General features: G+C 37.8%; 1 protein-coding gene across 1 annotated transcript; it reads right to left on the minus strand.

The window, feature by feature from the left end:
• LOC108378445 (choline/ethanolamine kinase-like) lies at positions 1-11,202 on the minus strand. Its single transcript, XM_017634743.1, has 9 exons — positions 11,094-11,202; positions 8,581-8,609; positions 7,801-7,907; positions 7,515-7,731; positions 1,287-1,445; positions 1,033-1,208; positions 779-955; positions 229-637; positions 1-148 (listed from the first exon to the last, which is right to left on the minus strand). The coding sequence occupies exons 1-9, from the start codon at positions 11,200-11,202 to the stop codon at positions 65-67; spliced, it is 1,467 nt and encodes a 488-aa protein (XP_017490232.1). The 3' UTR covers positions 1-64.
• Positions 11,203-12,778: the final 1,576 nt, after the last annotated feature.

The raw sequence follows: 12,778 nt of genomic DNA on the forward strand, positions 1-12,778 counted from the left end.
TACATACGTGCAGTTAATCACAACATTGCCGCATTGCTTCAAAATTTGACTCAATACGGGGTTATCACGAATCGTCCTCCTCAACATTATCACCCTCATATGTGCGCTTTAGTAATTGATATTCACGTATGCGTGCCACGCCATATTCCTGTAGGGGAGAAATTAAAAAAAAAAAAAAATGTCTATTAAAATTTCCAACTCTAAGCCAGACACCTCAGTACCGCTTACCCAGTAGCCAAACTCAATGGTCGCTAGTGTCATCACAATACTCCAAACGCTCCAAAAGAGATGCGAAAACATCGAGAATAGCCGCACTTCGGCATCCATGCCCTCCAACTCGGCCTGCGTGGGTTCATAATCGTGCACATTTTCATTGTACTTTCGCAAGTAGGCGGCATAGAAGCGTTTACGTTGTGCCTTCGTTGGATAGTTTTGCTTGCGGTGATAATAGAAGGGTGCATCGGGGTTACTGTAGTCGAAAGTCCATTCTATAAAATGATTTGCCAAATCGAAACCGCGATAATTATAGGCGCAGTATTCAAAGTCTATGATTCGTAAATCTGGTTCAATAGTATTGTTGCAAGTCAAAATACTTGCACTGTTATTTGTATTGTCCTCAGCAGCATGCGTGCCATTGCTAAGTTGTTTACAAGGAAATACAAAAAGAAAGAGCGGAAAAATTCCAGCGATTAAACGCAACTTGTTTGTAAATAGACATGGAAAATAACATGTAAACTGGTATGTAATCATTTTACAAAATGATAAGCTCTACACAAACCTCGTTCCATTTGCTTTATCGCCGCTTGAGTTCGCATAGAGTATATTGCCCTCTTGCATATCATTGTGGCAGAAAACTACTTTATACAGGCCCTGATTGATGACCGAACGTAGCCATGTCTTTTCTTTGCGGAAGTCGAATTTGCGTACTATGTTCACAAGCGGCGCTTTGTCGCCCCTAAAAGTAGTGCGTAGAAAATTAATATTTTAAAACATTAATAACTCTGGTGACAGATCATTCAACACAACACTCACCAATCCGTTCGCGCCAAAATTGTATTCAATGTTTTAAGCCATCGTTCAATGCAATTCCATAACCATTCTGGCTCTTTTGACATTGGTATATCTAAGCTGTGTATTTCGGCCATTTTTTCGGCAATTTTCTTTGAGATTTTCGGTACTGCCAATTCTCGCGTGAGCAGCGCGCGCGCCTGGAATTTTAACGTTCATATAAATTAGTGTGCTTTGAGATCTTAACGAATATTTTCATTATATTGCGTCGTACTCACATTTATATATTGCTCCAGGCGTCCACCAGGGAAAATTCCATATAATTTGGGTCCGAAATTGCGCTCGCTCAAGAGAGCGAATACCACTGATTCTGTTATAATGGCACCCAAAGCATCGTCCTCCGCGCCATGCACTTCGCCGTAAATGCGAAGCAATACCTGGAATGAATTGAAAAAAAAAAATATTTGGGTGAAACATTTATGGCTTCTTAACCCTATCAGAACTATAGGATACATTGTTGAAAGAACTCATGATTTCAATTGTAAAATGTTATTCACCGAGGGCTAAAAAAAAAACAAATGCATTAAAAAAAATAACTGAATGTAAAAAGATAATTTTTCCCTAAAAATTTTCATTCATTTTACCTAAAAAATAATTGTTTTCTAACTTTTCGTTAATTTTATCAACTTTTCCTATAAAATATTTTTTTCCAAAACTATTTTGTAACTTTTTTTCATTTTTCCCCCATAAATTTTTTCGAAAATTGTTTTTTGCACAAAAAAATTTTTTGTCCATAAATAATTTTTTCCTTACATAGCTTTTAATACCCATGTATTTTGATATTTTCTTAAAAAATATTTTTTTAAAACTTAATATTTTTTTTAAATCTTTTCCTCATAATTTTTTTTTTACACTTCTTATCTCCCTCACATTTTTATCCTGAAAAATTATTATTATTTTTCTAATGTTATTAGCAAGAAAAATTTTTCTAGACATAAATTAAGCGCAAAAATACTTTTTCTCTCCAACATTTTTTTAGTATTTATTTATTTTTCTTAAATTTGGGTAAACATATTTCTTTCCTGAAAAATTGTTTTTTTCCTAAATTATGTTTTTATCGTTTAAGTAATTTTTTCTTATATATTTTTTAAATTTCTTGATGGAAATAGCTTATTGAGGCATATTCTAAAAATAGAAAATACTATGTATTGAAAACTCACACAATATCTTTATGAGTGGAATAAATTTTTGGGAAATACATATGTACAATATGTTTCCCTTGGTTACGGGTTAAAAAAGGCGTGAGTACTCAAGGAACTTGATGTGTAAACATCTGGGTCCCGAACTAGTCACAAAATATTTCGGGACTAGAGTCGAAAAAGTCCCGAACTTGCCCCGAATTAGTCCCAACCCAAAACCCAAAAAAAGTCCCGAAATGTACCCGAACAAGTCCTGAAATGATTTAGGAAAAAGTTCCGAACTACATATATCAACGATTAGTGTTGCTAGAACAGCTGCTTACATTTTTTTCTCATTTGTCTAACTTCTGAATTTGTATTGGTGTACGCATGACGGTTTACGCAAATTTTGCCAATACCAGGACCTGTACCATACTTTAAAAAACCCAAGAGATAATAATATGTGTATTTTTAAAATATCCGCCTAGCTTTTTATTAATACACTACTGTAGTGGATATGCCAAGAATTATGCAAAAAAAACTTGTAGACGTTTATATCTGCGTTGTGAACAGCAGCAGGCATAGTCTTATTGTAATGAAAAACTACAGATTTTCCGCTGGGTTACACAAGCGAAATAAGTTACAAATTTTCCGCTGGGTTAACGCAAATTTTACCCATACCGAGAGCAAAGATGTTTACACATCAAAACTATTGATAATAATTGGTTATATTTACACATGTATATAAGATCGATAAGGAGTATTTATCCGGAGACTTTTTTAAAGTCTGTCACCTCCTAGCACTAACGTAGGCTCCGACAAAGAGAAATTTCCATAACTATTTTATATCTTCCTTAACAGTGCCCATATCGACTACAGTTTAAATTAAATGACCATCTCTGACGCCTTCAGTGCCTGGATGAACCCTACCGCACCAGATATTGACCATGATACCATTGGACGTAGGAGGTCAAGCTGTAGTTAGTGCAGAGTTGCAGCAAAGTTCACAAACCGCTCGCCGACACAGCTTGGAACAAAGACAAAGAAAAGTTGTCATCAACGTTCAAGACGTTTGACCGGGCGGTTCTAAACTATGCTGCACTATGTGGTGGCCGAGGACTAATAGGACGCAGTGGATATGGCTTTAGACCTGTCGGAACGTTGCACTTAGGAATGCCATGTGACGCTTTTCGATATCGCCTGAGCCTCAGTTACATGCCCAAATGCCCCAAATTAATGACCATAACATCATGCCGAGCAAGCTTAAGCAAGCGTTTCGGACCACTGCAGTATTTATCAGGTAGAAGTTTTAGCTATAAAAGAGGTGGCTGTGTACCTTAGCACGCTATGCTATGGTTAACATCTTCTTGGACAGCTAGGCGGTAATGCTAAGATCGAAAGTTGCGTATGGAATAGCTCGCAGCTCGAAACGATATTAGCATCGTATTCAAGGTCAGCCTCCTATGGGTAATGGGACATCGAGAATTTGAAGGAAATTGCAGGTCCGATGAGCTAACCAGGAAAGGTACCAATCTCCCCTGTGTGTAAACAGAGCCATAATTGGGATACCCACTGTAACCTGCAAATTAATACTTAGAAATAACATGATCCAAGAGGCCAACAGATCATGGCTAGAGGAGGGCACTTGTAGAACAACTAGGCTACTATGCCACAAGCCTCTCAAGAGAAGGTATTGCGATGGTCATGACTTGTGTAACCGGTCATTGGCTATTTGGCAGGCACTCTCGAAGACTACGAATCTTCCACGAATATTGCAGAAGTTGCAGTTATGAGGAAGAGGAAGAAACCGTAGAGCGGTTCTGTAGTTGCCCAGCTTTGGTGAAGAGGAGAGAAAATGTGTAACAACATCACAAATCGGAGGAGAAGCTCTCCCAAATACTTAGCGAAAAGTGTAAGCGTCAAATATATGTTTTTTTTTTATTAGACAATTTTCTATAACAACAACAGTACCAATCTATCAAAGGATAGGACATTCAAATGTCTACAAAAGCTATATATCTACATAATTGAGAGGTTTTTTTTTATAAATTAATTTTATTCCCGAATAAAACTTGGGTTTTAAGGCCAGAAGCGTTTAGGTGTTTTCGGTCTGTGGATATTCACTCCGAGTGATAATTAAGCATATGCGAAGGGAGTCAATAGTTCTCATTTTTTGAGAACTACGTTTCTCAAAGGACGGAAAGGAAGAGGGGAAGAAGTTTGCAATGGTTTGAAAGCGCCTCACATATTAGGTTCGTTCGCGTAGCTGTTAATTGTTCATGTTTAACCAAAACTTACAAGTTTTTGCGTTCGCGTACGCAAAAAACTTGCAAAGTAAGGGAAATTGAGAGAGCAAACTGACATTTCATTTTGAGGGGAAGCTGCTGGTTTCCGCTGGAAAAATTTTTGCCAACAGGAAAACAGCTGATCAAAAACAGCTGGTTGGCATTTAGGCAAATCACAAAATTGAATTTGATGGTTTGGAAGATAAAAATTACAAAATGCGACTAATTAAACTTGTAAGAAATAAGTAGTTATTTGTTTAATCAATAAACTGTGTCAGTATAACACTTTGCGATGACTTTTCGTACGTTTTAAATTTTACACTTTTGTATGTAAACAAAAATTATATCAGCTGTTCGTCTAACTTGCAAGTTCTGCAAATTTTCTGTTCGCGTACTATTTTGGATATTTCTCTCTTGTGAGAGAACAGATGACATTTCGCCGAAATTTGGCAGTTGGTTGGTTTCTGCTGGAGATTTTAAACGAACGCACCTATTCTTGGGTGGTTAAGAGAAGGTTCTTATAAGATTTAACGGATCGGACTAATCGCCTTCGGGGAAATATTAAATCTAAATTCCACCATCCTTTAGAGGAAACGAGGAAACTCTGTAAAAATATAAAGGAACTAGAATAATTTTAATTTAGGTATATATTCTTAATACACCGTGTAATATGGTTCAGAAACGGATCGAAGTAAGTAGTGAAGCTTCTGGTCTTTTAACCAGAATAATGGTATCAGTGATAATTACAAGTTGCGTGCGAGCAAACTTCAGTCAGGTTTTTTTTCACATGTTTTCACCCTCAAAAAAAACTTCTCCTAATTGAAGAAAAACAGCAATCAAAACGAAAAAAATGGGAACGAAAAAGCACTAAAGAAGTTTTATCCTCTTTTCATGCCCAATATTTCTTCAAAATGATAGATTACATCCAAGGTTCCCTATTTTTGTGTACGTTTTTACACATTCCAAAGAAAAATGACTCATTCGGGAGAATTTTTTACTTATTCGGAAGATTTTCGACCTTAAAGTAAGCAAAGTTTTTCTTTGATCCAGAGATGGATTTTTGGTTCAGTGCAGGGAAACTAAATTGCCTAGCTGGAAAAAGACCCTCTAATTCCATTATATTCCAGGCCACCAAGGCCATACAGAGAACGGGGTAGCGGTAGTTTAGCCAAATCCCAACCAAAGAAGACCTAATGAAGGAAGATACAAAATTAAAAAGAATTGGACTCGAAACATTTTACCAATGTATAGCAACAGGAAATTAAACTTCTGAGAGTTAATAGGAACAAATTTTTCATGAAGTAATTAAAAGGGCTAATATAGTAAATCATGATTGCTGGCTGTCAAACTGTCGTAAGATTTTCATTGGCTTTGGGCATTAGGAGGGCATTGCAGAATTTGGATAAACCTTTTCCTTAAGACTTCACAGTCATTCAATCTGATCTGGACTGGGAGTCGCAATTTCTTGAAAGACTTGTTTCAACAGGATCTCGCTTGTCTTTGACCACCACAAAGCCAGTAATAAATAAACAAACAAAATTCTTAGCACTACCTAAACATAGAATACGTAATTCTTTAACTGTGGTTTGAAGAAATTTTGCCCTATTATTTATCACTTAAGTAGTATTTCAAAATACATATACAATATATACTGCATCATTTGTGTTGAGCGGCACTTTTCTAAGCCCGCTATTTGGGTCACACTTTTCATCATTATCGTCAAGCTCAACTAACGGTAGGCCCAGGAAACGAGCTGTTTCGATGGGGTCGGACCAAAGGGAGTGAGGTGTTAGTTGAGTCGGATTGAGCTGGCATGTGAAGAGGTGGTTGGTGTCGTGGGGGGGTCTCCACATGCCGGGCACTCATTTGGGATGTTTGGGTCGAGTCTGGACAGGTAGCTGTTTAGGCGGCTACAATATCCAGACCGTAACTGAGCCAGGGTAACGCGGGTCTCTCTAGGTAACTGAAGCTCCGTCTCTTCCACAGGTGGTGATTGGGCTCCGATAACGACATTCCTAGGCCGGGAGTCGAGGTAGGTGGAGACAAACTCCCTATGAATGTCGTTAATCGCTCGTCTGTACGTCATTGGGTCCAGTGGTGGTCTGTGTAGGTCTGGACTGCGTCCTTGTACATGAATAGGTGCCCCCTGACGTGCCTGGGCGAAGGCTCCTCCTCCAGCAGTGGTCTGTTGGGGTGTTCACTTCTGTGACACCCCACAAGAAACTGCTTACAGAGCATCTTGTTGTGTTCCCTTACGGGGAGCACTTGGGCCTCACTGTGTAGGTGATGCTCAGGCGTCATCAGAAGGCACCCAGTCGCTGTCCGGAGTGCGGCGTTCTGACAAGTCTGTAGCTTCGTCCACTGCGTCCAACTAGTCCCCGGCGTCCAAACTGGCGCAGCAAAATTTAGAACCGGCCGGCCAATTGCCTTGTATGTTGCCAACAACGTTTCTTTGTCTTTGCCCCAAGTGCTGCCGGCGAGCGACTTGAGGACCTTGTTGCGGCTCTGTACTTTGTTGACAACTGCGGTTGTGTGCGCGGAGAAAGAGAGCAGGCTATCAAAGGTAACCCCTAAAATTTTCGGGTTGTTCACCGTCGGTATTGGTGTGCCGTCGACGTGAATGCCTAATTCAAGCCTGACCTCCTTCGTCCAGGTGGTGAAGAGGGTCGCCGTTGATTTCGTTGGGGAGAGGGTTAGGCTCCTTGCAGTGAAGAAGCGAGAAAGGCTGGAGAGATAGCCGTTTACTTTTGAGCAGAGGTCATCAATTCCATTCCCAGACGCCAAAATCGAACAGTCATCAGCGTACGAGATCAGGGAAACTCCTTCAGGTGGCTGGGGGAGTTTCGAGATATAGAAGTTAAAAAGTAAGGGGGAGAGAACACCACCTTGTGGAACCCCTTGTTTTATTCTTCTAGGTTTCGAGGTTTGATCTCTGTTCTACGTACCGGAATGACTCGGGTTTCACCCGACCAAGGGCTGTTGTTTCGGCGATCTAACCCCGTCTAGATCGGCGATACCCATTAATCATACAATATATACTCACCTCATTTGGTTCACTGGTCGATTTTCTTGTCGCTAATGACACTTTCTCATCATTATTATTGTTATTGTTATTGAGACTGTCATTATCAGTATTATCACCATTTAATTTAATATAATCCTCTCCATTTAAATTTACGCTGGAATGATCTTGGATAAACTGGAAGTTATTGTCACTCGACGGTAGACTTACGTAATACAGGAAGTTTGACAAACCGCCGCTGTGAAAAATTATTAACTTTAGTTATAACAAGGTTTTATTTTTTTGTTAATTTGATGCAATTACTTACTTAATTTTTTTGACAACGATATCAGCCTGGTTGATCGTTTTCCACCGGCCAGTCAAGTAATCGCGACACAAGCGAGCAGCAAGTGCGCGAATTTCCTCGATAGAGGCCTGCAATCAGATTTTTTTCTCATTAATTAGTTAATTACCTAATGGCTTAAAAGTGATTAGCGATTGTATAAGGGTATGCGCATATGTAGCTACAAGTATATTCACTGGTATTCATTTAAAGATAACTAAAAAATGTGCTTTAAGTGATAAAATTAGGAATAACGGGTGCTTAGTTTGTGAGGTTGATGTTCTCAAATTTTATTGAATTTAAGTTCGAACCTAAACTTCAATCTGTCCTTTTTTGTCTTAAAAAGCAATTTTTTTTTTTTGTAATGTGAATAAACTGCAAATGCCCTTTGTGAAAGTGCAAAAAAGCGGATCTATATTGGTTAGGCATTCCAGGAAGAAGGAGACCTAAATAAGTCATATTTCTTGAAAATAAGTTTTTAAAAAACTTCTTAATTCAATTAGAAATTTTCTGGAACTCCCCTTTAAGGAATTGAAAAGTGATAGGATATCAATAACGGAGGCGAAGGTTGGCTGGCTTGAGTATGTAGTTCTTCTAAGTAGGTTAGGTAGGGACGGCTGCCTAGGAAAGGAGGTGCACTGGAACAGATATGCTCCCAACTATCCATTCTGATAGCATTGGTACACAAAGGCTAAAACAAATAACTGAAAGTTACTCAAATATGTGTAAAAAGTGAGGGATATAAGGCATGAATTTTAGGCTTACGTATGCCGAATCTAACCAAACGAAAACTCCTATAGAAAGAGCGAAAGGTAAAGCAATTCAGAAAACATTCCAACCTATTAAATTTCAATAAGTAATGTGAACGCCAAAGTCCAGAGGTTTATCTCGGATTAGTTGCAAAGGCCCTCCGAATAAAATTTTATTTGAAATTCGCCTACCCCTTAACTGCTGCAAGGAATGGAATGCCCAGCTGTGTGTAGGACTTATCGTGATTTCCTGCCAGTTAGGCTTAACAAAACGGTGCCCGTGTTAGCACAACGGATCAATTCATGCCTTAATCACTGCCCTGAAATGCAGGCACTTCAGTACCAATTGGCAGTGTGTGGTGGACACACTTACCGTTTCACCAATTTTCTTCTTTCTTTCTCTGATACCAGGTTTAAGTCTCTGGTAAGACTTTCGAAAGCCGTAGACTTCTGCCAGTTGAGCCTCCACCGACTCAGGACTGGTAGCCTTTGACAGAGGTATCCCCGGGATTAAAACACCCGTAGCTCCGCTTACGCAGGGCCCTCCTGGGGGAAATGGAATGTACAATAGAATGGAGCACTACTAATATAAAAAAAAAAAAATCGNATGTGCTTTAAGTGATAAAATTAGGAATAACGGGTGCTTAGTTTGTGAGGTTGATGTTCTCAAATTTTATTGAATTTAAGTTCGAACCTAAACTTCAATCTGTCCTTTTTTGTCTTAAAAATCAATTTTTTTTTTGTAATGTGAATAAACTGCAAATGCCCTTTGTGAAAGTGCAAAAAAGCGGATCTATATTGGTTAGGCATTCCAGGAAGAAGGAGACCTAAATAAGTCATATTTCTTGAAAATAAGTTTTTAAAAAACTTCTTAATTCAATTAGAAATTTTCTGGAACTCCCCTTTAAGGAATTGAAAAGTGATAGGATATCAATAACGGAGGCGAAGGTTGGCTGGCTTGAGTATGTAGTTCTTCTAAGTAGGTTAGGTAGGGACGGCTGCCTAGGAAAGGAGGTGCACTGGAACAGATATGCTCCCAACTATCCATTCTGATAGCATTGGTACACAAAGGCTAAAACAAATAACTGAAAGTTACTCAAATATGTGTAAAAAGTGAGGGATATAAGGCATGAATTTTAGGCTTACGTATGCCGAATCTAACCAAACGAAAACTCCTATAGAAAGAGCGAAAGGTAAAGCAATTCAGAAAACATTCCAACCTATTAAATTTCAATAAGTAATGTGAACGCCAAAGTCCAGAGGTTTATCTCGGATTAGTTGCAAAGGCCCTCCGAATAAAATTTTATTTGAAATTCGCCTACCCCTTAACTGCTGCAAGGAATGGAATGCCCAGCTGTGTGTAGGACTTATCGTGATTTCCTGCCAGTTAGGCTTAACAAAACGGTGCCCGTGTTAGCACAACGGATCAATTCATGCCTTAATCACTGCCCTGAAATGCAGGCACTTCAGTACCAATTGGCAGTGTGTGGTGGACACACTTACCGTTTCACCAATTTTCTTCTTTCTTTCTCTGATACCAGGTTTAAGTCTCTGGTAAGACTTTCGAAAGCCTCCACCGACTCAGGACTGGTAGCCTTTGACAGAGGTATCCCCGGGATTAAAACACCCGTAGCTCCGCTTACGCAGGGCCCTCCTGGGGGAAATGGAATGTACAATAGAATGGAGCACTACTAATATAAAAAAAAAAAAATCGTATAATTTCCCCTGCATTTGCCCCTGCCCTTAACTTCTTGAGGTTGATTGTTGGGGGCTGCAAATCGAGTGGATCTTGTGGTGAACGAGGACAAAACGAAGTATCTCTTGTCATCACACAAACAGTCAGTGCAATAAGCGTCACTGTTGACAGTTACAAGTCTGGAAAAGTAGATGACTTCGTTTATTAGGAACCAGCATATCGCCTTGCCCGCGGGCAAAGCTCTTTTAAGCTTTCTATGCATTTTGTATAGACGCACGCAGAGTAAAATCTCTCTCTGCCCATCGATGCCTTAGACTGAGTAGGCAACTCAGAAGTAAAGTTCTCTCTGGTCGTACAAGAATCACACTCTATTAGTCACTCATCATGCCTGTGCTGGTGTGTGGCGCGGAGGCATGGACAATGGCAACATCCGATGAGGCGGCTCTTGGACTATTCGAGATAATTATTTTGCGAAAGATTTACCCGCGTTAGCGTCGGCGATGGTGAATACCGCAGACGATTTATCGATGAACTGTAAGTGCAGTAGTAGTGTAAGTGTAATAAATTCTAAAATTTATTTAATTACAGCTGACGAGCAACCGTGCGTGTAAAAAATTGTGTGCTACTTAAAATTTCACTTCTGATATACTGAGCTTTAAGCATTGTTGACGCTATTTCCATTTGAATTAGGAGATACTTAGCATCATGTACCTTATTTCCAAATTTGTATTTACTTTATTTCTCTTTTAAAAAGGTAATAACGTCAATTGAATTTATTTCACATCACTATGGCAAATAGTGTCAATTGACGTTATTTCCGTTGATTGTGTTACCTGTCACCGGAGAAGGACTTAAATTGGACTCGGACAATATCGCTTCGGAGGTTACAGCGCCAATAAGGAAGAATACTTTTGCCGTAATCGTATTCATATGTACATACATGAGTGTGGCACATCAAATAAACAACATCGCTCATCGCGTTATTTAAAAAAATTAGGGCCGCTACGAGGGATTGAAAAAATCTAATTTTTTAAATATTTATTTTTTGAACCTTAATTTTTGTTTTTTATTTTGAATNGCACATCAAATAAACAACATCGCTCATCGCGTTATTTAAAAAAATTAGGGTCGCTACGAGGGATTGAAAAAATCTAATTTTTTAAATATTTATTTTTTGAACCTTAATTTTTGTTTTTTATTTTGAACTTTTTATTATTTTTAATTTTTATTTATGTATTTAGTTTGTACGTAGAACAATGAGGCAACCCGCATACAAAATTTAACTTAAGATATTATAAGGACCACCCTAACATGCATATGTAGATACCATGGCGGCAGGAATAATAAACTCGTCGTACTTTTACAAATTTTGGCTAAATTTCTTTAATCTATTTTAAGTTTGATATTTTTTTGTAAAAGCCTAGGTAGTCCGCTTTTCNGCATATGTAGATACCATGGCGGCAGGAATAATAAACTCGTCGTACTTTTAAAAATTTTGGCTAAATTTCTTTAATCTATTTTAAGTTTGATATTTTTTTGTAAAAGCCTAGGTAGTCCGCTTTTAAAACTTTGAACGCAAATTTTCACCAAAGTTTCAAGCTTTTTATTCAGAATTTTTAGAAAAATTGTTGGTATGAAGTTTTATAGCCCATTGAATTTTAGTATAATAAAGTGCAAGTTTCAATTCGCTACAAAATTCCGTAGATTTTTAAGATTTCTTTTTGCATTTTCTCCCATACAAAGTGTGCTCGACAATTTTTTTTTATATGGAAGAGAATGCAGAGCATCAACAAAAAAAAAAAAATTCTCAAAAATCAACGGTATTTCATAGCCACTTCAAACTTATACTTTATTATACTAAAATTGAATGGGCTACAAAACTGCGNTCCCATACAAAGTGTGCTCGACAATTTTTTTTTATATGGAAGAGAATGCCGAGCATCGTCAACAAAAAAAAAAATTCTCAAAAATCAATGGTATTTCATAGCCACTTCAAACTTCCACTTTATTATACTAAAATTGAATGGGCTACAAAACTGCATACCAAACATTTTTCTAAAAAGTTTAAAAATTTGGTTAATATTTGTCGAATTTTCATAATTTTTGTATAAAGTTTGAAAAGGTGATTTATATGGTGTTTGTTGTATAACTAGCCAGGCTTTAAAAGAAAATATTAAACATAAAATAAACCATAGAAATATAGCCAAAACTCTTCAAAATAAGACGAGTCTATTATTTCTGCCGCCACTGTATATTTGTGTATATATATTTACATACAAGTCAATAAATAACGCCCAAATAAGCTCGAAATAATTGCATTTAAATGCTTTAACTACCGACTACATAAAACACCACCAAATGCTTATTAAACAACGATAATTATGCATATTAAATTTGAGTTAACTACATACACATGTACATAGGTACATATGTATGTATAGATAAGCAAAGTTGTGTTTGTCGAGTAAGAAAATTTCTAATAAACACGTATGTAAATATTTACAACAAATTTATTATT

The sequence above is a fragment of the Rhagoletis zephyria genome, unplaced genomic scaffold, assembly GCF_001687245.7.
Source record: "Rhagoletis zephyria isolate East Lansing unplaced genomic scaffold, Rhagoletis_zephyria_1.1 Rzeph_scaffold_14115, whole genome shotgun sequence".
Classification (NCBI taxonomy): domain Eukaryota; kingdom Metazoa; phylum Arthropoda; class Insecta; order Diptera; family Tephritidae; genus Rhagoletis; species Rhagoletis zephyria.